Consider the following 25,462-nt stretch of genomic DNA (forward strand, 5'->3'; position numbering starts at 1 on the left):
TCACCACCTAACCCTCCCATCTGAGTCAGTTACGACCCGATTCCATGTCTGTAAACCACGCAGATCATCAGACCAAATGAATCACAGACTGGCGTCAACAACGTACAATCTCACTCAATCAAATCGTTTCCTCGATTTGTAATACAATATAATCAAATGCAATCTAACGTTATAGAATAAATGCAATGTAATATAATCTAACGTAATGGAAACCCATTGAATCTCTCATCTTGTGTTTTTAGGGGACGTAAAGACTAAGAATACTCTGACCGTCCTTCTGCAAGCAGCAGAGAAACATCTTTTTGATGAATAACCTTTGAAGATAAACGCCCCCCCACCCCCACAATCCCCACTTCCCCCAGAACAGGAAAAACAGCTCTGTCTCCTGAACACTGGGGGGGGGCATGCCCCAGGTTAGGGGGACCAGGACTGTGTTGTGTGAGCGAACCCAGCAGCATGCAGCGGGCCCCTTTTCCCGGGGAGCGGGATGAGGGATGAACTGGAGACCGAGAGGCACGGTACTCTCTACCTCACGGGAGAGGAGGAGGAGGAGGAGGAGGAGGAGGGGGAGGGGGAGGAGGAGGAGGGGGAAGAGGAGGGGGAAGAGGAGGAGGAGGGGGAAGAGGAGGAGGAGGGGGAAGAGGAGGAGGAGGAGGAGGAGGAGGGGGAAGAGGAGGAGGAGGAGGAGGGGGAGGGGGAAGAGGGATGAACTGGAGACCGAGAGGCACGGTACTCTCTACCTCACGGGAGAGGAGGAGGAGGAGGAGGAGGGGGAGGAGGAGGGGGAAGAGGAGGAGGAAGAGGAGGAGGGGGGGAGGAAGAGGAAGAGCAGGGGGAGGATGAGGAGGATGGGAGGATGAAGAGGAAGAGTAGGGGTAGTAGTAGGGAGAGGAGGAGGAGGAGGAAATGGAGAAGGGGGAGGAGGGGGAACAGCAGGAAGAAGAGGAGGAGGAGGAGAAGGGGAAGGAGGAGGAGGAGTTGGAAGTGGAGAAGGAGGAGGGTTAGGAGGAGGAGATGGTGGAGGAACAGCAGGAGGAGGAGGAGGTGGAGGAACAGCAGGAGGAGGAGGAGGTGGAGGAACAGCAGGAGGAGGAGGAGGAGGAAGTGGAGAAGGAGGATGGTTAGGAGGTGGAGAAGGGGGAGGGGTGGCCTCCGCAGGAGGTTTCCTCGTTCCTCTGGAGGCAGCGGGAGGCCCAACCCATGAGTTTGTAAAGGGGAACAGAGCAGAGCTCAATTAAAAACCTCAACAGCTCCAGAGGGGCTGGGCCCAACTGCTAAGTGGTTAGGGCGAGGTTCGGACTAATGCAGGTGGAGGGGAAATCAAACCCATTCCCTTAAAGCTTGACCGAACGCCAGCGGAAATGGGGGACACAACAAGTGCGACCTGTGGCAGCTCGCGCGTGTGTGTGTGTGTGTGTGTGTGAGGAAGCCACCGTGTCAGTGTTGCACACACTAACCAGATGCAGAGGAGCTCTGAAAACAAGTCTGTTGCACTCAGCCACGCATCTTGAGTCTGTCCCCATCGGGACAGCTGCCGTACACACACTGTCCTGATGTGGTGATTGTAGGGGTGATAGAAAGGGTGGTGGTGGTGGTGGTGGGGTTGGGGAGAGAGGGTGGTGGTGGTTGTGGTGGTGGGGGAGGCTGTGGAAGTGGTGGGGATGGGGAGATAGGGTTTGTGGTGGTGGTGGTGGTGGAGGTTGGGGAGGTGCTGATAGGGGTGGTGGAGGTTGGTGCTGGAGGTGGTGGTGGGGGTGGGGATAGAGGTGGGGGTGGGGGTGGGGATAGAGGTGGTGGTGGGGGTTGGGATAGAGGTGGTGGTGGGGATAGAGGTGGTGGTGGGGGTTGGGATAGAGGTGGTGGTGGGGGTTGGGATAGAGGTGGTGGTGGGGATAGAGGTGGGGGTGGGGGTGGGGATAGAGGTGGGGGTGGAGGTTGTGGTAGAGATGGGGGTTGTGCCTGGGGGGGTGGTAAGGTATTATTCTTAAGTCAAGGAGAGCAGGAGAGCAGAGGATATATCCCAGCTCTGTGGAGGTCATCTCAGACTCTGGCAGTGGGGGGATTTATCTGTGTTTCTGGGTGTTTATTTGTGTGTGGGTGGGTGGGTGTGTGTGTGTGGGTTTATTTTGGTGCCTGTGTGTGTGTGTGACGCTTATCCGAGTGTATCCACACTGAATTGACACTCTGCCAACCTGACATTGAACCTCAGAACGCAGGGCGGACCCCCTAAACACCGAGCATGACATCAGGGCCCGGCGTGAGTGCTCTGCTGTGATCGATCACCCCGCCTCCATCAAGGACGCGAGTGATTTCTCAGGACCGGCGCCGCAAGGTCAGCCTGCGCAGCCCTCGGATGCATCACACACACCCTCCAGGATCCAGAGATCTGGGGGGGGTGACGCACTGGCAATACAGCTGAAGTGTGATGGATTTATAACTATGAGGAAACTCTCTGTGAAGGTTTTTAGTCACAACGGATCACATGACGTCAGCGCATGACATCATCCAACACAACGCTCCCTTCTCCTCCCTCCCCGCTCTCTCCTCCTATCTCTCGCCCCTCTCTCCTTCTCCTCCTCTTCCCCCTTTTCTCCTCCTCCCTCCCTCTCTCTCTTCTCCTCCCCCTCTCTCCGTCTCCATCCCATCCTCTCCTCCCTCCCTCCCCCTCTCTCCGTCTCCATCCCATCCTCTCCTCCATCCCTCCCTCTCTCTCTCCTCCTCCCCCTCTCTCCGTCTCCATCCCATCCTCTCCTCCTCCCTCCCTCTCTCTCTCCTCCTCCCCCTCTCTCCGTCTCCATCCCATCCTCTCCTCCTCCATCCCTCTCTCTCTCCTCCTCCCCCTCTCTCCGTCTCCATCCCATCCTCTCCTCCATCCCTCCCTCCCTCTCTCCTACTCCTCCCTCCCAGAACCCACGACTCCTCCTGGCTGTACCCAGAAGCCTCCCTCCCTCCCTCCCTCCCTCCCTCCCTCCCTGTGGGACCCCCCGCGAGCATCATCCTCCTCCCGCGAGCGGGGGTCCCACAGGCTACGTCTCGGGGGCACGGTGGGGGGTATAAATGCGTGCGGCCAACATTTATGTGGCCGTCTACCTCGATCTCTATGATGCTCACATCAATCTGAGGTGTGACACCACTCTCTCTCCTCCCTCCCTTTCCTTCAGAGCAACACAGAATAGTGTCTGACCATCTCCCCCTTCCCTCCCTCTCCTCCCCCCTTTGCTCCCTTCCTCTCCCTCTCCCTCCCCCTCTCCACCTGTGTTTCCTGCTCTCCCCCCCTTCCTCCCCCTCTGTCCCCCGTCTCCTACCCCCCTCCCCGTCTCCACTGCTCTCCCCCTCCTCCTCCCCATCTGTCCCCCGTCTCCCCCTCTCCCCCGCTCTGCTCCCCCTTCCTCCCCCTCTGTCCCCCGTCTCCTCCCCATTCCTCCCTTTACTCCCCCGCTATCGCCCGTATCAGAGGGGGAGCCACGGTGAGATAAATAAAACACAACAGGCAGGGGCTGGATCGTGTGTCAGCATCAAAACACACAAGCAGGCTGGAGAGCGTCCCTCTGCTTCCCCTCCGCTTGGATAAACACAGAGGGGTCTGAGCGATGAGGCAGGGAGGGACCAGAGCTCTGCATCCAGGCCCAGACCCCCCCCCCCCACCCCCCCCACCCCCCAACACACACACACACAGCTTCCAGCCCCCACCCCCCCCAGGTCCTCAACACACTCCACACCATTTATTTATTTGCACATGGTTAATATTCCCCGAGAGCGATATCCGATCGATACTAATCTCATCAGCCGTGCCGAAGTCTTCGGTGGAGACGTCAGGAGACTGAGACACGGCCGACAGCGGAGGGGGAGACTCCCACACTGGGGGGAGTACTGTCTGAACCACACCAAGGTAACGCGCAATCTTCTCTGCCAGCACTCGGGTCCGACCCCGCCGCTCCCGTCCCACCGTCTCTGTGGTTGCCATGCCGATGCGGACACAGAGGAGACACACCCGGCCACTGCTCGCGTCACCATGAACAGGCACAGAGGATTCAGGCTGCCATGGTTTCACGAGGCGTTCCCATAGCGATACGGCAACATCAACGCGACAACACTATTATTAAGTTGACTCTGGACCCATCCTTCTTAAGACGCTTCCCCCGCCTTGTTGTGCAGGGCCCCCTCCACCTAGAGGCCATAGTGGTGACTCGGCCGGAGGAACCTTCTAGAATCCTCGGGGAAACCATGACAACTCAATGGAAACGCACTATAAATGGAATACATTTCTCTTTAGCTCTGCGATCCATTCCCCGGTCCAGGCAGCAGTTAGAAAGCATCTCCGTTGCGTCGTCATGGTTTCCCCAGCCTCTGAGGTTTCCCAGACTCCCCCTAATGGCCACTAGGGGAACAAGGTGTAATATGTCTTAAAGTGAATATGGCTTCACAATCGACCCGAGCGCGTACACACTACTAGCCACATATCCCCGGTGGCTGACCTTTGCCCTCCCTCTGCAAACACAGACAGCTGTGGAGGAGGAACAGGATGCGTCCATTAGCATCCTCATCGCCACGGTTACCCTGCCGGCCTCCCTGAAGAGGGCAAACACACTTAGGAAAGCGGGCGGTACGGAGACACGAAAGAGAGAGAGACAGAGGGGGGGGGGGGGGGGGGGGGGGGGGGGTGGCGAGTGAAATAGATACATAGCGAGAAAGAGTTACAGAACAAGATTGAGAGAGAGAAATACAAAGAGAGTGAGAGATGATACAGAGGGGGGGAGAGAGAAAGTGGTACAAAGCGAGAGAGGGAGAGAGAGAGAGAGAGAGAGAGAGAGAGAGACGACAGCCCAGGAACGAGCTGGCAGTGCAGGAGTGTTAAAGCCGTGATCTGAAACCAATTAGTGAGCAGCGGAGGTGTAAAGGGGATAGAGAGAGAGAGAGAGAGAGAGAGAGAGAGAAAGAGAGAGAGAGACAGAGAGAGAGAGAGAGAGAGAGAGAGAGAGAGAGAGATCGACGGACCATCGCAGAGAGATAAAGCAGAGGGAACCGAGCACATCGGTGCGAGCAGGAGAGCAGGCGTCCCCTCCCTCTCTCTCTCCCTCTCTCTCTCTCTCTCCCTCACACTCTGATTCTCTCTCTCCCTCACACTCTCTCTCCCTCACACATTCTCTCTCTCTGGCTCCTGGGAGAGTGACCTGCCACTCGGAGCTGTGATTCCTCAGTCCGAGAGACGGGCGTCCCTGGAGGGCAGACCGCCATCACACCGTCGGAGGAGGAGCAGCAGGAGGAGGAGGAGGAGGAGGAGGAGCAGCTTAATCACAACAAGAGGAGCAACACACCGCGAGGAGCGGCTCTCAGGCACCTGGGACGAGGAGAGATACGAGGAGGTGCAGGGAGACAGGAGGAGGAGCCGGCGCTACGAGGAGAGCAGCGCTACGAGGAGGAGCGGGATTTACACCGTCTGAGAGCGGCACACCGGCCCCCTCCCCGAGGTAAATACCTGCCTGCTGCCACGCGCTGGGAGAGAGTGGGGACCGCCGGGTGCCTCCGCGGGCTGGGTGCTGGGTGGGGTGTCTGGGGTGGGTTCTGTGTGGGGTGGGGGCTGGGTGGGGTGGGTGCTATGGGGTGGGTGCTGGGGGACTGGGTGCTACCAAGGGGTTGCGTCTGCTTTCACTCGGACAGACAGCAACAGCGTGTGTGTGTGTGTGAATAACACGTGTGCGTCTGTACTCACTAATTTACATCAACTCAGAGTGTGTGTGTGTGTGTGTGTGTAATCACTCGTTATGAACACAGCGTGCACGTGTGTGGTCACTAATGCATATCCACGCAGCCCAGTTCAGTACGAGAGCGATGTTGGTTCTCAGGTGATGAGGAGCAGCGTGAAGAGCAGAGAGTACATGCGCACGCACACACACTAGCAGACATTCACATGCGCGCGCACAAACACAAGCACTCACACATGTGTAGCACGCGCACGCACAAACGCAGACACGCTGGCTCACATGCACACACTCACACGTGCAGCACACTCACTCACACACACAAACATGCACTCACACACACACACACAAAGCCCTATGATAATTTGGAACACGTGATTGTTATCACTATACGATGATCCTTCTGAATGAACATAACTCTATTCACTTGAACCTCGTGGGAGATTATGCCATCAGATTATTCTGTCTCTATTCACTGGTCTAGTTAGTGAATTTATTTCATGAAACAAGCTCTTTTCAAAATAGTCTAGTGAGTGAATCTATCTTATGAATCAAGCTCTATTCAATAGAGCCTGGTGAGTGAATCTATCTATCCAATTAATCTAGGATACATTTAAGCAGCAAAAACAAAAGCCTTACAATTGCTGAAATAACAAGATAAACAGATATGAAACTGTACTCTTCATATCCGACGTTTGACTGTCAATAACAAGTACTTAATTATTCATAGTGAAGACAACAAGCTGGATCAGCTACACAGACCATGCTAACTACTGTAGAGGCCTATCATAGCTACACAGACAGGGCTAACGACTGTAGTGGCCTAGCGTAGCTATACAGACCATGCTAACTACTGTAGCGGGCTAGCGTCAACTACACAGAACGGGCTAACGACTGTAGCGGCCAAGCGTTAGCTACACAGACCGAGCTAACGACTGTAGCGGCCAAGCGTTAGCTACACAGACCGAGCTAACGACTGTAGTGGCCTAGCGTAGCTATACAGACCACGCTAACTACTGTAGCGGGCTAGCGTCAACTACACAGACCGGGCTAACGACTGTAGCGGCCAAGCGTTAGCTACACAGACCGAGCTAACGACTGTAGCGGCCAAGCGTTAGCTACACAGACCGAGCTAAATACTGTAGCGGCCTAGAGTAGCATTTTCACATCTAAAAAACTATTTCCTGAGATGCACGACAATCTACTGACAACTAACCTTTTAACACACACACAAACACACACAGAGACGAAGAAGATGAAGCGATAATGGCAGAGGCGGCTGTGATGTTCCCCGTCGCCTCCTGTTGGTTAACCAGTTGTAACCCATAGTTACCACCCTCCTTCCCCCCTCAGGTCTGTAACACGCAAGGCGATGGGTGGGGGCCAGGCGTAACCGTTGGCGACAGCCGCCTGGCCGAGATGATGTCACCGTCCGCATGGACCCATTGTCTCTCCATCTGAGGCTCCGGGGAAGCGGTGAAGGTCAGACGGGGTCACGCCCACTCCCCCAGCAAGGGGGCCCCCGCCGGTGACCCCTACCGGGCACTCTGACCTTGGGTTCAGGTGCTTACCTCAGAGGACATCCAGGGAGGCAGAACACAGAACACACTGCTCCACAGATCCAGGTTCTCTCTCGGTGTCTCCGTGGAGCGACGCCCGGGAGAAATCGAAATACGGTGGATTATAACGTGGAGCTCAGGCTTTGGGACGAGGAGGAGAGACGAGAAGGAGGAGGAGGAGGACGGCCGGAGGAATAGGTGGATAAATAAAGGATGACTGAGCCGGTCTTCGTATCTCGGTGCTGAGGGAAAGCTGACAGAGAGAGGGGGGAGAGAGGGGGGAGAGACGAGGGAGAGACGACAGAGAGAGGGGGGAGAGACGAGGGAGAGACGACAGATAGAGTGGGGAGGGAGGACAGAGAGAGGGGGGAGAGACGAGGGAGAGACGACAGATAGAGGGGGAGAGAGGAGGGAGAGAGGACAGAGAGAGAAGGGAGAGAGGAGGGAGAGACGCCAGAGAGATGACAGAGAGAGAAGGGAGAGAGGGGGGAGAGAGGACAGAGAGTTGACGGAGAGAGGAAGGAGAGACAAGAGAGAGAGGAGGGAGAGCCGACAGACAGAGGAGGGAGAGACGACAGAGAGGGGAGGGAGAGAGGACAGAGAGCTGACGGAGGGGGACACACTGGGGGCCTCAGGCCTGGGCGTAAGGGGACAACAGCGGGACACAGCAGCTAATGAAAGAGAGCATTGATCCGGTTGTACAACAGCCCTGGAGAGGAGGGAGGGAGGAAGGGAGGGAGGGAGGGACCGGTGTCAGTGTTCTCACTAATTCACAATCAGCTCTCACCCCCACCCTCTTGTCCTTGTCTGGTGGAGACCAGAGGTGGAGGAAACACATCAGCCCAGCCCTTAGTCGACGGGGTTAGGGGTAGGAGGGTACCCGGAGGAACGCCCCACCCTTGGTCTAACCCCGACCACCCCGGGTACGAAGGTCCTCACGAGGATGGTGGGGTCGGGTCCTGCCGGCTGAGCTGGGACTCCTCCAAACGGTGCCGAGTGGGAGAGCAGTCCACTGGGATGAGGGGTGAGTTCAACACAGTAAACACCTTTAAGCCCTCCTGGAACATCACATCCCAGATCATCCGTCAGGATGATCCACCGTATACACACACCGCACACAACGCATATGTTTACATGGAACAGGAACTGAGAAGTTCCGACTTTAAAAAAGCTACGAGTTTATCAGCCACGCTTAAAAATAGACGCTCCATCTTTAGCTGTTTACTCAAATGTTGAATGTGTTTTACTCCAACGTGTAGCGATGTAGAGATTCTACATCTCCACCCCTGGAACTTGTCCAGTGCCTAAAGCTCTCTAGAACGCCATGTATTCCCCAGGTCTGGTCTGAAGGCCTAACAAAGGTTTAGCCGTTGTGTACATTCCCCTCAGCGGCCCGCAGGTCTCAATAGCTCCTCAGAGTTAGTGTACAGGCCAGGGCTGGAGGGAGGGTCTGTGCTATTCAGACTCCACGGATGGAAAGTCACCCCTGTTTGGGCCCCATCATCTGTACAACTTACAATTGAAATGATTGGAGTAACAACGAGAACCCTAAGCAATCCTACAAATCGAATCTCATAACCAAGCCCAACACATACATTCAAAGTCTGCTCTTGACTGAAACTATTAAGACAAGCAGTGTTACCAGGGATACAAAGAGACACCGATTGGAATCTTAGTAATCACCAACAGGCAACACCAATGATCAGCGATGTTGTATCCAACATGTCAAACACTATTCAACCTGCTAAGTGACTGAAAAGGTGCATGCTGCAGCCAAGGCTCGCTCTGCCTTGGCTCCTTGCTAATGAGTCCTGTCCCCACACCGACCTGCTCTCCCCAGCGCTCCAGCGCCACTGAGGATGATGCACATCTCCCTGGTGCTGAGCTTAGCGGCCAACATGAGCAACCTGACTGTCTTGGACACTGGGGAAGAAGACACCAGCGCAGACATGGACGTCTACCCACTCAGCTTCCAAGTACGTCCACATCACAGTGACTAATATGACAGGATAGGCCAGGTTGAGATCAGGCAGGGTAAGGTCTATACAAGGATTCGAATCGGTTGTCGTCTGAACTCAATGTTCTACGTACAACGTATAACCACTGCTACGAAATGCGCTTTTATCAAAGGAGCAAACGTACGCGCTGAAACTGAGGAAGTGCCTGGAGGAGGTAATGGAACAGCTTCTGCTTATTGTTTGTACGCCTTGGTTGGTGATTATCAGAATCAGACGGTTGACTCACACCACTTTCTGAACCGGTCGTCTGTCTGTCACCAACCCTGACCGAACACTGTGCACCCCCCCAGGTCGCCCTGACCAGCCTCCTGATCCTGGAGATGGTGCTGGGCCTGAGCTCCAACCTCACCGTGCTGGTGCTGTACTGCATGAAGCAGAACCTGGTCAGCTCTGTCTCCAACATCGTCACCATGAACCTGCACGTGCTGGATGTGCTGGTGAGTCCCAGCGCCCCTAACTCCTCAATGTCTGTGGGGTTACTTTAGAGATGTTCGATAAAGAAATGTCCTTACCGATACCGATTCCTAAACTAGTGGTATCAACCGGCTCTGAGTATATACCTTTACAGCATCTAGCATTGTAACTACTAATAGCACTTGTTCTTATTAAAGGTTTCTCTTACGATGATGGCAATGTATAGTTGGTTCACCTACTGTCGACAATTTTTTTTCAGAACTAGATCATTTACATTTATAATTTATAATGTAGTGTGTCCATGCATCCCCCGGCCTCGCTCCTCCCTCCCCCCTCCAGGTGTGCGTGGGCTGCATCCCGCTGACAGCCGTGGTGATCCTGCTGCCCCTGGAGTCGGACACCGCCCTGCTCAGCTGCTTCCACGAGGCCTGCGTCTCCTTCGCCAGCGTGGCCACGGCCGCCAACGTGCTGGCCATCACGGTGGACCGTTACGACATCTCCGTGCGGCCCGCCAACCGCATGCTGACCATGGGACGCGTGGTGGCCCTGCTGGCCTTCATCTGGGCCCTGTCCGGCCTCAGCTTCCTGGTGCCCTTCATGGAGGTGGGCTTCTTCAGCCAGGCCGGGGCGGACCCGTTGAACCGGACCACCGCCGCCGCGCTGACGCCGGCGGGGGGGGCGGCCCAGGCCAACGAGTACTCGACCGAGCCCGGCCTGTACTACCACCTGCTGGCCCAGATCCCCATCTTCTTCTTCACGGCGCTCGTCATGCTGGTCACCTACTACAAGATCCTGCAGGCGCTCAACATCCGCATCGGCACGCGCTTCCAGCACAACCCGCCCAAGAAGAAGCCGCCGCCGAGGAAGAAGGCCATCTCCATGACGACCCCGCCGGCGGCGGCGGCGGCAGCAACGGCGGCGGCGGCCGAGTCCACGGACGCATCGCAGAGCAGCACGGGGGTGCGAGGGGGCTCCGGCGCCACCATGGGCATGAGGGCCTCGGTGTCCGTCATCATCGCCCTGCGGAGGGCCGTGAAGCGGCACCGCGAACGGCGGGAGCGCCAGCGGAGGGTCTTCAAGATGTCCCTGCTGATCATCTCCACCTTCCTGCTGTGCTGGACCCCCATCACGGTGCTCAACACCATCATCCTAAGCGCTGGCCCCAGCGGCTTCACCGCGCGCCTGCGGCTGGCCTTCCTGGTCATGGCCTACGGCACCACCATCTTCCACCCGCTGCTCTACGCCTTCACGCGGCAGAAGTTCCAGAAGGTGCTCAAGAGCAAGATGAAGAAGAGGGTGGTGTCCGTGGTGGAGGCCGACCCCACCCCCAACGTGGTCATCCACAACTCCTGGATCGACCCCAAGAGGAACAAGAAGGTCACCTTCGAGGACGCAGAGGCCCGACAGAAGTGTCTCTCCTCGGGGAACGTTGAGTAACTCTGGGAATATGTTCCGGGAATGAGGAACGTTACGGAATACGGTGACTGATCCGTAGAGACTCCCGGGCTTCCGAGGAGGAGGGGCAAAATTCCTTTAAGAAACGTGGTTGCGCAAAAAGGTTTTGAGGTGTAAACAAAACGTTATGTTGAGTTCTCGTTTGTCGTAGGGTAAGCTTGCGAGATCCTCTTGGGAAGGGTTCGATGAGGGAGATCTCGCCCAGAAGATCCACTCTGAACCGGGGCTGGCATCATTTGCTTGTGTAGATGTTTGAGACATACTTTTGCAGCAATAAAGTGAGCTGAATTCTGTATTAATTAGTACCACGATTAAAAGAACAATAGGCTTTATCCGGGCTTCACAGCTCATTTAGGGAGATAATGAGTATTTATCGGTGGTGTTGTGGGTTGACGTCAGCACCACTACAGTAAGGAACCTTTACTCTAAACTGCAGTGATGTCTGGTCTTTGGTTTTTCCTAAATGAGTCCAATGTGTGTAACAGATGTACAGTTCTTGAACTCATTAATAGTATTTAATAGTATTTGTCCACTTTTTGTATTGAATGAGGATAAAAAGGTGCACTCAGTGGCAGCGTCCCAGCAGACATGTTTGGCCAGTGATAGAGACACGTGAAGTCTATTTCCAAACAGCTCTCAGTAGGGATTCCCTCTCCATCTGTCAGGTGATCACATCAACACATAACACTTTGCTTTTCCTAGGCATCGTTTCAGTCGCCATGATTCGTTCTTTCATGAGGAGAAGACTATGTACCTATTTGTGTTCCATAGAGGCCTGACATGCCAGAGACATGCCAGAAACCTCAGGCTTTGTTCTTTGCTATCAGAGGTAACCGTTAGTTAAGGGTAAATTAGATGAGCTCAAATACACGAGCACGGAGGCTCAGATCTAACTATATGCTGGCGGGTTTGAGAGTGGCTCTCTCGCAGGATCTCACCCAGACCTAGAAGGTCCTGCCCGTGAGTTGCATAATGATGAGAGAGTGCAGAACATTTCAGAAAGGTCAAAGGGTCAAAGGCACGACCCCGTCCGCTATAATTAACGTCACTCGGACATGTGGCCCTAAACTAGGGTCATGGTCAAAATCAAAAAACGGAATATCTGAAAAGCGCTGAAAATGAGTCAGCAACACCGAGAGGCAGAACATTTTTCCAACAGGGACGTGAACTTTGTGATAACATGCCGATTAACTCGTATGAATATTGTGAAAATGTTCCATAGAAATGTACGGTTTATTTGAACACATTATCCACGTTGTCATGGGAGTAAAGAAACACAACAAAACCCTGCATCCTGAATCCTTCTGTGAAACGAAAGTAGAAGGTCTCACTGCACTGCAGTATGCACACAACACAGAGAGAGACCAGCAGGGCTCAGAGAGAGAGAGAGTCCTGGGCTGGACCGATTGCCACACCGGGGGGGGGGGGGGTATATGCCTCCTGGTCGCCCAGATCAATCCCCTCTCAGTGCACACCATGTCATTATGGTATAATTGTAAATGGACTGCATTTATACAGCACTTTTCTAACCAGGGCCTAACATTCACCCATTCATGCACCCATTCACAAAGCGACGGCGATATCAACTACGCATGGCGACAGCCAGCTCGTCGGGAACAGGTAGGGTGAGGCGTCTCGCTCAGGGACACCTCTACACTCTACGAGGAGGAGCCGGGGATCAAACTAGCAACCTTCCGGTGAACAGCCGACCCGCTCTTCCTCCGGAACCGCATGCCGCCCGATCATGAAGGGATCATAACGCAGGGCACGTTCTGAGAGCGTTCTCTAATGAGTGGGCCGCTCTAGATCAGCCCGATGAGAGGCACTCGAGTCTTATCTGCCCCAGGCTGACCTTCGGCTGGTGTCTTTATTAGGACTGGGCTGCAGTCACTGCCAAATGCCAGGCGGCCGGGCCCTGGCATTTGTTCATAGAACCAAGAGCCAAGTCATTAACAATCGCTACGATAACCCATAGCTAACACAGATAGCTAGGATAAGACGATACACAATGCTAAGTACTACTTTTAAGTGCCAGGACGTACAACGTAGAATAAGCGTGTACATTTTGTTCCAGGACATACAACTTACAAGCATTGCGTACATTAAGTGCCAGGACGTCCAACACACAATAAGGGGTAAGGGGTAAGGGGTAAGGGGAGGGGGGGCTTCGCAGTGTCTAGGTGAACTCTGAACCAGTGAGTGAGCGTAGAGCTCTCTCTGGGCAGCGGGGGTCCTGACGGCAGCGTCCGAGAGACGGGTTAACTTCTGGGATACTTATAGTGTCACGCAGCGGTGTGTGCCCTACTTCATACACAGCACCGTGAACGCTCACGTGACGACGCGGACCAGCCAGCGCGACGTTGGTGTGGGCCGTTACCATGGGGATGACAGCCCCCCCTCCTCCTTAGAACTCACCGTTTTGAGTTCAGGATCGAGCTGAAACAGGTTTCTCTTTCCCTCCCTCCAAGATGAAGAAAGGCAACACAGTGTGTGTGTGTGTGTGTGTGTGTGTGTGTGTGTGTGTGTGTTTGTACTACAAAAAAGGCAGAATGATTGCTTTGTGCACCACACGCTTAATGGACACACACACACACACACACACACACACACACACACACACACACACAGCGGGAGCTGGGTAAAAACACGGGTCTCGTCGAGCCCTGCTGTCACGCTCCACTGGCGGGCAATAAACCAAAAGCTGACGTAGCGATAGCACGGATAGCCGCTAGCTGTGACACAGCACTGGTCAATATCGCTTTTTCCGACGGAAGGTCGGGGTGCCCTCGGCGGGGCCGTCCACCAGCCCTGCCAAGGAAGTTGGGGCGCCCGGGAACACTTCATAACAAGCCCTGTCCTTGGAGGAGGAGAGGGGATCGAGCTATTTACAGAGTGCAGCTTTATGCTGCACACGCTTTGGGGGGGGGGGGATTTATAAAACACCTGCAGTGCACTGCACTGCGTTTCTGAGGAGGCTGTGGGGTGGATGTATAGGGTGGAGTAAGGGTTGAGGTAGGGTGGGGGGTGTGGTGGTATAGGGTGGAGTTAGGGTTGAAGTAGGGTGGAGGTATAGGGTGGAGGTATAGGGTGGGGTTAAGGTGGAGGTATAGGGTGAAGGTATAGGGTGGAGTTAAGTTGGAGGTATAGGGTGGAGGTATAGGGTGGAGTTAGGGTGGAGGTATAGGGTGGAGGTATAGGGTGGCGTTAAGGTGGAGGTATAGGGTGGAGGTATAGGGTGGAGGTATAGGGTGGAGTTAAGGTGGAGGTATAGGGTGGAGGTATAGGGTGGGGTTAAGGTGGAGGTATAGGGTTGAGGTACGGTGGAGGTATAGGGTGGAGTTAAGGTTGAGGTAGGGTGGAGTTAGGTGGAGTTAGGTGGAGTTTAGGTGGGGGCGTACGGTGGTCAGGTGGGTGGTCTCGGGGGCAGCAGCGCACCACATTTTACCACAGTAATAAACAAACGGTAAAACACACCGAACCCGGGTGAACCTCTGGCGGACGTGTTGTTGCCATGGCTACAAGCTGCGTGTAATTCACCCTGTTAATAACGAGTTATCCGGCCCACTGTGGTACAGTGGAACAGCGGAGAACAGTACCGTACGGACATCCCTCGTTCATCAACGGCGGTGCGGTAGCTGCTGAAGCGACATCGCCACCACACCGTTGTTTAACACACGTTTGTTTGTTATACCGAACAGATGCATTATTAACAGAGACCGATGTTAATAACGCGACCCCTGTTCACCAGACCTCAGGTTCATAGTCACACCTCGGACCCCCACACAGCGGTCCTGACCTGGGGGTCCGTGTAGGGGGGAGCTCTGGTTCCTACCCAGTTCGTTGAGGCTCTGGGCCGCCTTGGTGATCTCCCGGCTGCCCGCCTGCAGCTGGACCTGCAGCCGCTTGCTGAGGAACAGGATGCGGATGATCCTCCGCAGCAGGTCACAGGCCACCTGGGGGGGGACAGGGGGACACTCAGACCAGCACCAGCACTGAGACCTGGACCAGCACTGAGACCAGGACCAGAACTGAGACCAGGACCAGCACTGAGACCTGGACCAGGAACACTCAGACCACGACCAGGGACACTCAGACCAGGACCCACTCTCAGACCAGGACCAGGGACATTCAGAACAGGACCAGCACTCAGACCCGGACCAGGGACACTCTGTGCCGGACCAGATACACTTGACCGCCGCTACACTCAAACGCTTATTCACTTTTCTCTCATCGATTCCAGTCGGACAAAGTCACAAACAATAATCCATAAATCCCTTTGGTCTGATTATTCAACTAAAAAGAAAAATAAAGGTGTTACTATCACATTGTCGTTTCACATCCATCAGGGCTCTAGCTGACTGCCCTCCACCGGCTGCAGAGGAGCCGATTCTCTCACAGCACGTTGAACTCTCTAATGGCTGACGGACGAACCAACGACACTCAAGTAACAGCTCCTGAATGTCGCCGGCATCCTCTCTGATATCTGTTACGCAGGAAGGAAAACGGTCAGGTAACGGTAAATGGACTGCATTTACGCCGCGCTTTTCTAACCAGTGGCCACTCACTCGCGCTTAACAATACTGCCTCACATTCACCCATTCATGCACACATTCACACACCGACAGCGGTGTCAACCACGCAAGGCGACAGCCAGCTCGTCGGGAGCACTTGTGGTGAGGTGCCTTGCTCAGGGGACACATCGAAGAGCAGGGGATTGAACTAGCAACCTTCCGGTTACCAGCCAACCCGCTCTACCTCCTGAGCCACAGGCCGCTCATGGGGTGGATGGATAACCACGAAAGGTTCACTACATCACTGTGGATCTACTCCATAATGGACTTCATAGCCTGTTCATTTGCCGCACTGCTTCACTGCTGTGATGAACACTCATTACAAAATATAGAACCGTTTAAAATAGACTCAACATGACAAACGCAGTGACTGGTGCTCACTTTGCAGAGCCTGATGGCGTCAGCCTCTTCTAGCGGTCACGGTGAAGGTCTGACTCCCAGAGAGATGTAAAATAACGGAGGATGGAATGGGACCCACGGCAACCGTGTATCGCTTACATACTGATCGTCTCTGCAGTAGGGGCAGTAGGAAACAGACTGATCCATATCCAGAAAGGTCAGGTCACCTTAACACATGGTTCTGGTAAGTGACTCTTATTTTGAAAAGCCCGGTCAGCGCGGCACTCAGACAGCCTCCCTGCTGGGTCACGTCATCACAGTTCAGATCTGACATATGGATCTCTTCCTGACGCCAGCCACACACACACACACGCAGACGCACACAGACATACACACACATAATAAAGAATAGTGCACAAACAGGAAATACTAATGACGATCCTGTTGAACCAGTATGACCCCATATCTTAGACCCTTCTGCAGCGCTGGTTTACGTTACAGGCTCTATCCCCAAACACACACGGATGCTTGCACGAGCACGCACACGCACGAGCACGCAAATGCAAACGCACACGGACGAGAACCAGTGCGCACACACACACACACACGCACGCACACGGACGAGAACGAGCATGAGCACGCACGCACAGGCAGAAGGACCCACGCACACACAGTCCACGCCTTCACAGCCGACAAACGGACCGATCGCTCACCACCAGGTACCGAGTGTGTTATGAAACGATCACAAACAGACTGAAGTGCCGTCGGTGTTCTGTTTCGCGCGTCGGCATGCCAGCCAAACTGGTTCTTAGTGGTGGCTGGGAATCACATCCAGTACCAACCAAGCTAGTGTTTACAACCAAGATGGCCGCCAGCTCAATAAGGCCTGTGGCAATCATTCCAGGTCACACGACCACCTCGTTCGCGTCACTATTCGAGATGGCCACATGACCAGGAGGTGCTTCCACAGTCTCAATCTCAATCACAGTCAAGGAGTGAGGAGAACCACCCTTAAGTATCAGGGAACCTTGAGGAAGAACCTCCTTCACGGGACGCTGAGCAGTGGGATGGAGGCCCAACTCCTCAGTACCCCAGTCCTCCCTCCCCCCCCCCCCCCCCCCCCGTGAGCACACAGCGGGTACGGGCTGGAGCTCAAGGGGCTGGACCTCACCTGCAGTCTGGCGAGTTGGGTGGTCCGGGCCACGATCTTGTTGTAGGGGTCCACGATCTTAGACCGCATCCTGGGGGCGGGAACAAGCACACGCTGTGATTGGAGGCCTGGAGCTTTATCAAGGTGTATTTATAGAGGCCTGGGGGCGTGGAGGAGGGACATACCTGTCAACAGCCCCTTGAAGAGCATAGATCCTGGTCTGCATCATCTGGAGGACCCCTGATGAACAAACGGTAAATGGACTGCATTTATACAGCGCTACTCAATCGGCCACTCAAAGTGCTTTACAATATTGCCTCACATCCACCCATTCACACACCCAGGGCGGTGTCAGTCTTGCAAGGCGACAGTAAATGGGGAGGTGCCTTGAATGTAGTGAATGTAAAACGCTCCAGAGTGAATGTAAAACGTACACATGCTTCCGTCTCTATAGTAGCTTTCCAACAAAGCCAAACTCCATAGATAATTCCCTGTTAACTCCGAGCAAACCTTTGTCTGTCTTGTATGTGTGGATTTCAATTCGAAATCCTCTTCATAGTGTTTTATAAATAAAAGCCTACAGGAAGTAAAGCTAATTTCAACACGAAGTGATGCGTTGCATTAAGGGCTTTAATTAGGTGAACACCAGTGCCATCTGGTGGTCAGTCAGGAGACATGCAGGTATCATGATGCATAGCAGGAGACTCACCCTCCAGTGACTCTATCCCAGGGGCCTGGGCCAGCAGATCTTCGTGCCTAGCAACCACCTGCCAACCGGGGCGGGAACATCGACACACGGCAGGAGACAAGATGGAGTCAGTAACAGGGTCATGATAGGACAAGATGGAGTCAGTAACAGGACAAGATGTTGTCAGTCATAGTGTCACGCAACAGTTGACAGAAGAAAAAGGATGATCCATGCTATCCATAAGGGGCCATCTTGGTGTGTTTGTCACTATTAAATCTGATAACTCATATTTTCCTTAATGCTATATGGACTGTTCTGGGGTTCTGACCAAGCAGTAGTGAATGAAGGTCAGGAACAGGAGCACATGTCAGACCTTTATTTCAGACTATGACTTTGGACAATCCCCCTTAAAACAGTCAGTGAGTGAGTGAGTGAGTGAGTGAGTATCTGTGCGTGTGTTAGTGTGTGTGTGTGTGTGTGTGTATCAGGCTGTGTGTGCGTTTGTGTGTGCACGCGTACCAGGCTGTTTGTGTCTGTATTTGTGCGTGTGTGTGCGTGCGTGTCTACCTGGCTGTGCAGCTCCCGGTCCAGTTGGCTGATGCCCTGGGCCAGTTTGGCCAGCTGCTCAGTGATGACCGCATGGTGGATGACCTGGGCGGTGTACGTCTTCACGTCAAAGCTCTCCGTCAGGAAGTCCACGTAGCACTCTGCAAACAGGGCGGTTCCCGGGAGTAAACCAATGTTCAATGCTTCAATAACGAGGAAGAATTCAGGAAACTGACCCTAGTTTTTCCTTAGAAGCCCAACAGGATGGTGGATCTCCCTCATTAACAAAAAGTACTGACTTCTACTGAGAGAATGGCGCACTACTGAGAGGACGGTGCACTGATGTTACAGGTACACTTTGTTTTGACATTACATTTACACACTTTAATCTATTGAGAAGTACTGGCACTGGGCCACTTTATAGTTTATACATTTTGTTCTGTTTATCCTGTTTGCCTTGTATGTTCACTTTAGCATCTTTTTGTTTCCCTAACCACTGCTACAACTATTTTTAATGTATTATGTCCTGTGTCTTCCAGTGCTGGTGTTCTGCAGTAACACAGGAATTTACCCTGCGGGGGATTAATAAAGTTGTATCTATCTATCTATCTACCTGTGAGTCCATTGTAGTGAAGAACGACGTTTTAACCACACACTTCTCATAGTAGAGCCGGTGGGTCCTCAACACTAGAAGTATTCAGTACCATTAGATGTATTCATTACAAGATGTATTCAGTACCATTCAATTTATTCAGTGCTAGATGTATTTAATAGTAGTAGTAGTGTCCAGTCTCTCTTTACGGGGTAAAGAGAGACTGGACGGTGAGCCGCTGTTATCGACCACATCAATATTATTACTATCATAAGTAGTACTACTAGTATGAATTAAACGTTCCAAACACGTTCCGTTTGGACCGACGACACAGAACAGTATCAAGCACGAAAGGAGAAGAATAAAGGAAGAGAATTACCATCTTTTAAAAGTGAATTCGTGGAAGATTCTCCTGTCGCCTCCATGTTGACGCTTCATCCCCGTGACGTCAGACTCCAGCGATGACATCAGCAGTGCGACTCCACAGCCTGCAGTGACTGCTACTGAACGCTAGGGGTCAGTACCTTGACAACAGAGCCTGAAGTGACCGCTACTGACCGCTAGGGGTCAGTACTGGGACTACAGAGCCTAAAGTGACCGCTACTGACCGCTAGGGATCAGTACTGTGGCTACAGAGCCTGCAGTGACCGCTACTGACCGCTAGAGATCGCCTCTACTCTGGTAAATGAAATTTTGTCCTATGTATTGACAAGTATAAATTAATCACTGCCCAAAGAAATTATATGAATTAGGTTGTCATTCTTATTTTTATTCCTCATCTTGAATATATCTTTGCTCATGTTATTGACTCCAGTCATTTTATTTAGTCACACAGACACACACACACACACACACACACACACACACACACACACACACACACACACATACACACACACACACAAATAGAAGCCTAGCAGTATGCAGTCCTCATAAACTATGTCTTCATCTGACCATCAGCGACTGGTTGACTTATCCATTCATTGATTGATTCATCTTTCACTGTACTGTGCCTTGAGAGAGCTGTGTTGCGGCTAATGAGTGCTTCCCCTCCCCCCTCCCATAGACCGAGCTGGAGAGGCTTTCACTGAGGACCTGACCGGCCCATTAGAATAAAACAGTAGTTTTGGTTTTGTTTGTCACATTTCACATCTTATCGTAAGGCAGAAAGCCAAGTGTAACTATTGAGCTTGACTTAAAGGGCCCTGATTATACTCCCAGGTGATAGCGTTGTTAGCCACTACAAGTAGTTTCAATATCTGCCCATCCCTGTGCCTTAGTGAGATCTCAAGTGGGCGTGTCCACCTAGATGTATGCTGGATTGATAACACTCCCACTGCCACTTGTGATGTCACTAAAACACAGATTTTTCCAAGAGCCCTCAACAACAAACAGGGACGTCACTAGGATTTAGAGGCTGGGGGGGCTTAACCCCTAGCAGTTCCCGAAGTGCGAAATGTTTTCATCACATCTTTAATGTGGTGCTTAAATTCATCATTTATTACAGTAGAGTACAGTAGAGCATCTATCAGGGCCTGTTTTCTGGCTCATTCTCTTTTCTTCACTTGCCTTAAGACCTCCTGCTTCCCTCTCCTGAGTCTTCAGGATGTCCTCCTTTTTAAAAATATAAATAAGCTAAACAAATGTAAGAGTTGGTATGATTATGTTATTATAATTTGTGTAGGGGGGGCTTTTGAACATCTTGGGGGCGCTTAGCCCACCCACAATAGGCTTAACGACGTCCCTGACAGCAAAGGTAATTTAGTGTCTGACAACAACAATTCAAACTATATCTGACTTTCTAATCCCTGGTATAAAACGTTCAATCTAACATCAGCTGGCTAGCATGTTCTGCATGTTAATGTGGTCCGATCTAGTCTAAAATTCACCGTTGTGCTCTAAAAAACAAAAGATGCGCTGTAAGGAAAACATATATTTTATTTTAATTGTGCAATTCAGTCACGTTCTGTTACATTCCAGAACATTTCATTCACAACGCACAACGCCATCGACAGAACACAAACACTAATCTCATCTCACAAATCATCATTGTCATGTTATTGATTGAGGCCATCACTTCAACCCTCGTGTCCATGGCGACACTAGCAACACTTATATCGGTAAACGGTTTGAAGATACAAGGAGCCGTGAATATACTTCAGCAGAGGGACAGAGCGATGGAAACGTTTTTGGTCCTTTTAAAAATGTATCGTACCGAAGAGCAAACCTTCCCAAACCACAAACACGGTCTCAACACCCAGTGAGTCTTTTTTCTTGTGCCATTGTTCAGACGTTCATTTCTCAGCAGCTCAAATGAGCCAAGCGCTGGGAAATGAAAACCAAAGACTTGTATTTTCTCTGCCAGGTCTGAGCTGAAGTCCGGACGTTGTTTCTTACCCTCAAACGTTTACTTCATTTAGCTTCACTGATGATTGACAGGTAGGCCTACAGACCCATAATGTAGGCCTACAGTCCAACTGACCTGCAGGACTGGTACCGGTTCCTGGTCCTCACCTGGACCGTAGACCAAGCAGGACTGGGAGCTAGCGGCTACGTGTTGTGAGCATGCAGGACTAGCCTCAGCCCTACATCACCATGTGCCCTGAACCTCTGATACAGAGAGGAAGGAGGCAGAACAGGGCAAGCCTCAGAAACCTGAAGACAAGACTTTCATTGGCTGTCAGCGTTCCGGGGAATCCGGGACTCAGTCTCAGTCTTATTTCGTAAACCGGTGAGCACGAAGTCTCTCTTTAAGTCGTGTTTCATCCCCCAGGTCTGGGTCTCCGGGGGTCTGGGTCTCCGGGGGTCTGGGTCTCAGGGGGTCCAGGTCCACAGGAGGCTGGCTTGAATGTCATCCTCGCTCCCCCTGACCAGGAGGGGTTCAGACCCGGCTCCCCAGCGCTGGGTCCCAGACCTCCTGTGAGGGACGGCTGGCTCTGAGACCAGCCGGCAGTGGGTCCAGGTGAGCCAGGCCAGTCCAGGTCCAGGTCAGACCCCCTCCGTCAGCCTCCTCTCCAGGCCAGTCCAGGTCCTGGTCCAGGTCAGACCCCCTCTGTCAGCCTCCTCTCCAGGCGGTCCAGGTCCTTGTCCAGGTCCAGGTCCAGGTCAGACCCCCTCCGTCAGCCTCCTCTCCAGGCCAGTCCAGGTCCTGGTCCAGGTCAGACCCCCTCCGTCAGCCTCCTCTCCAGGCGGTCCAGGTCCTGGTCCAGGTCCAGGTCCAGGTCAGACCCCCTCCGTCAGCCTCCCCTCCAGGCCAGTCCAGGTCCTGGTCCAGGTCAGACCCCCTCTGTCAGCCTCCTCTCCAGGCGGTCCAGGTCCTGGTCCAGGTCCAGGTCAGACCCCCTCTGTCAGCCTCCTCTCCAGGCGGTCCAGCTTGGCCAGGTTCTCCTTGAGCAGCCTGGAGCCGGGGTTGAGGAGGAGAGCTCTCTGGTAGAAGGTCCTGGCGGCCGCATAGTCACCCTGGACACACATTATTACACACACACGATAACACACACACACGGACCACACACACACACACACAAAAAATATAAATCCTGCCGGTTCCTATTAGTCGTTGACAGCCTGTTTGTTCTCTCCACTCACCTTGATGTGCTGGATCCCGCCCATGTTCATCCAGGCCTGTGATTGGTCAGGCTTGAGCTCCACCGCCAGCTTGTAACTCTGAAAACAGAACCAACCAATAGTGTTCAGCCGGGGTCCAGGGTCACACTTACCCCCCGGCCAATGGCAGGTCGGTTTGACCATTTCGGAAGTAAGAGATTCTTGGTTACATTTTAAACCATTGCTTGGGGGAGACCCCTGGACCGAAAGGTCTGCTGGTCCAGACCGGTCTAGACCAGTCCAGACTGGTATAGACTGGTCCAGACCGGCCCAGACCAATCCAGACTGGTATAGACTGGTCCAGAGGGGTCTGGAATAGCAGACCAGTCCAGACTGGTATAGACTGGTCCAGATGGGTCCAGATGGGTCCAGTCTGGTATAGACTAGTCCAGAGGGGTCTGGACCAGCAGACCGGTCCAGACTGGTATAGACTGGTCCAGATGGGTCCAGACCGGTCCAGACTGGTATAAACAGGTCCAGAGGGGTCTGGACGAGCAGACAGTCCAGACCGTTCCTGAGGGGTCCTGAGGGGTCCTGGGGGTCTGGTACCTGGAAGGCCTGGTCCAGATGGTTCATCTCGCGGAGCTGGTTCCCTTTGGAGAAGTGGAGCTCAGCCCGGACCGCCGGGTCACTGGGGCTCTGGAGGAGGGCCTGGTCCAGGGCCTCCACTGCCTGAGGGGGGGGGGAGACACACGTTACACACACACACTAACAAACATTTGACAGAGACAGACCATAACATAGACTAACGCCCCCCCCCCCCCCCCCACCCACCTGTGTGTAGTTGCCCTGCTTGCTGTATATGGCGGACAGCAGGCGGTAACACTCGATGCAGCCGCCCTGTCTGGAGATGATCCCCAGAGTGATGTCCTCTGTCTCCTGGGGCTGACCCGCCATCGCTAGGACCTGGGCCTGGGGGGGAGGGAGGGAGGGGGGGGGGGGAGAGAGAGAGGGTGGGGGGGAGGGAGGGAGGGGGGGGAGAGAGATGTATTCCTTCTTTAAGAGTTGCAGTGGCACAGGTTGTTCACCTTGGTGTATGAGTGTCAGCATCCATGTGTTTAGGTGTATTTCTTAGTTTGTACAGGTATAGGTGTGTGTGTGTGCGTACGTGTGCGTCTGTCTGTGGCTATGTGTTTATCTGTGCGTGTGCTCGCGTGGATGTGTGTGTTAATGTATGCGTGTGTGCGTGCCTCCGTCTGTGTGTGTGTGTGTGTGTGTGCGTGCCTCTGTCTGTGTGTGTGTATGTGTGCGTGTGTCCCACCAGGGCCAGCCAGATGTCGGTGTTGTCGGGCTGCAGGGCGGCGGCCTCCCGGTACACGGCCAGCGCCTCCCTGTAGCGCCCCGTGTTGTAGTACAGAGCCCCCAGGGGCACCAGGATGTCCACCTTCCTGCTCACGGCCAGAGCCCTGCCAGGGTCAAAGGTCACAAGGTCACAAGGTCAGGCCAAAGGATGTCCACCTTCCTGCTCACGGCCAGAGCCCTGCCAGGGTCAAAGGTCACAAGGTCAGGCCCAAGGATGTCCACCTTCCTGCTCACGGCCAGAGCCCTGCCAGGGTCAAAGGTCACAAGGTCAGGCCCAAGGATGTCCACCTTCCTGCTTACGCTCAGGGTCAAAGGTCATATGGCACAAGGTCAGGCACCAAGTATGTCCACCTTCCTGCTTACGCCCAGGGTCAAAGGTCATAGGGCACAAGGTCGGGCACCAGGATGTCCACCTTCCTGCTCACGCCCAGCCAGGGTCAAAGGTCAAAGGTCACAAGGTCAGGCTTCAGAAGGAACCACTGGGACTGGAGCAAAAAGGAACAGAACCAGTAACACAACCAGGGCTGCTTTCCAATAGTCTGGTCTCTGGGATCTGATTCTCCTCTGGCTTCCTGCTACGTCTCCAGATGACTTCCTCCTGTCGGGTCAGACTGAAGCCAGACGCTCCTCCTAAATCCTCTGTGAAAAACCATTATAAGTCGGGGCATGTGGAGAGTCTCAGTTATGCCGATGGGGAGATTGTCGGTCTTGTCCACGCCAGTCGCAGGGAGCGTGACGTCACATACGAGACATGTAGTCTTTCTCATTGTGTTTTCTCTACAGCCTTTAACTGAACAACTGCACAATAAACGGTCAAATATGACATGAAAAATTATCATTTAAATCCACAAAGAACATATGGGTAATCCGGGCCAGAAGATAATTGCTTTCTCTCCATTGAAACCCATTCATATTTTTCGAGGTCCCATGGGCTCTACAGGAAGGGGCGTGACATTGCCACTCTATAGGCCCTGGTCTCCCGTTATGGGACCTGGTCTTCATCCCCCCCCCCCCCCCCCCACACACACACACTCACCTCTTGTACCAAAGCTCCGCCTCCTTGTTGTCATTGGCCGAGCGGAGGAGACGGCCCAGGTTCACCATGGCAACGTAGTGCTGTGGTTTCAGACGCACCGCGTGCTGGTAGTGGACGGCGGCACGGTCTCCCTCTCCTGGGAGAGAGGAGAGGGGGAGAGGGGGGAGGGAGAGGGGGAGCGAGGGGGGAGGAGAGGGGGAGAGAGGAGAGGGGGAGAGGGGGGAGGGAGAGAGAGGGGAGGGAGAGAGAGGGGGGAGGAGAGAGAGAGAGAGGAGAGAGGGAGAGAGGAGCGGAGGGGGAGAGAGGGGAGGGAGAGAGAGGGGGGAGGAGAGAGAGAGAGAGGAGAGAGAGAGAGAGGAGAGAGGGAAAGAGGAGCGGAAGGGCGGAGGAGAGAGAGAGAGGAGAGGGGGAGAGAGGGGAGGGAGAGAGAGAGAGAGGAGAGAGGAGAGAGAGAGAGGAGAGGGGGAGAGAGGAGAGGGGGAGAGGGGGG

General features: G+C 53.7%; 3 protein-coding genes across 3 annotated transcripts in view; 1 reads left to right on the forward strand and 2 right to left on the reverse strand.

The window, feature by feature from the left end:
• The window catches only part of cog5 (component of oligomeric golgi complex 5), a 46,751-nt gene extending 27,269 nt beyond the window's left edge, over window positions 1–19,482 (reverse strand). The window contains exons 1-6 of the mRNA XM_079735904.1: window positions 19,411–19,482; window positions 18,461–18,600; window positions 17,915–17,972; window positions 17,391–17,445; window positions 17,227–17,296; window positions 14,978–15,098 (exon numbers count right to left, since the gene is read on the reverse strand). Of these exons, the coding sequence (XP_079592030.1) occupies window positions 14,978–15,098; window positions 17,227–17,296; window positions 17,391–17,445; window positions 17,915–17,972; window positions 18,461–18,600; window positions 19,411–19,456 (490 nt within the window). The 5' untranslated portion in view covers window positions 19,457–19,482. The remainder of the gene's footprint in view (window positions 1–14,977; window positions 15,099–17,226; window positions 17,297–17,390; window positions 17,446–17,914; window positions 17,973–18,460; window positions 18,601–19,410) is intronic.
• Window positions 9,118–11,127, forward strand: LOC307074664 (G-protein coupled receptor 22-like; the record flags this gene model as incomplete). Its single annotated transcript, XM_079734921.1, has 3 exons — window positions 9,118–9,234; window positions 9,567–9,713; window positions 10,030–11,127. The coding sequence occupies 3 exons, from the start codon at window positions 9,118–9,120 to the stop codon at window positions 11,125–11,127; spliced, it is 1,362 nt and encodes a 453-aa protein (XP_079591047.1).
• A 1,469-nt stretch (window positions 19,483–20,951) lies between the features above and the next one.
• tmtc1 (transmembrane O-mannosyltransferase targeting cadherins 1) overlaps window positions 20,952–25,462 on the reverse strand; it is a 33,584-nt gene continuing 29,073 nt past the window's right edge. Inside the window, exons 14-19 of the mRNA XM_079734637.1 lie at window positions 24,973–25,108; window positions 23,896–24,040; window positions 23,409–23,546; window positions 23,184–23,306; window positions 22,617–22,694; window positions 20,952–22,490 (exon numbers count right to left, since the gene is read on the reverse strand). Of these exons, the coding sequence (XP_079590763.1) occupies window positions 22,365–22,490; window positions 22,617–22,694; window positions 23,184–23,306; window positions 23,409–23,546; window positions 23,896–24,040; window positions 24,973–25,108 (746 nt within the window). The 3' untranslated portion in view covers window positions 20,952–22,364. The remainder of the gene's footprint in view (window positions 22,491–22,616; window positions 22,695–23,183; window positions 23,307–23,408; window positions 23,547–23,895; window positions 24,041–24,972; window positions 25,109–25,462) is intronic.

This window comes from Pollachius pollachius, assembly GCF_949987615.1.
Source record: "Pollachius pollachius genome assembly, chromosome: 4".
Classification (NCBI taxonomy): Eukaryota; Metazoa; Chordata; class Actinopteri; order Gadiformes; family Gadidae; genus Pollachius; species Pollachius pollachius.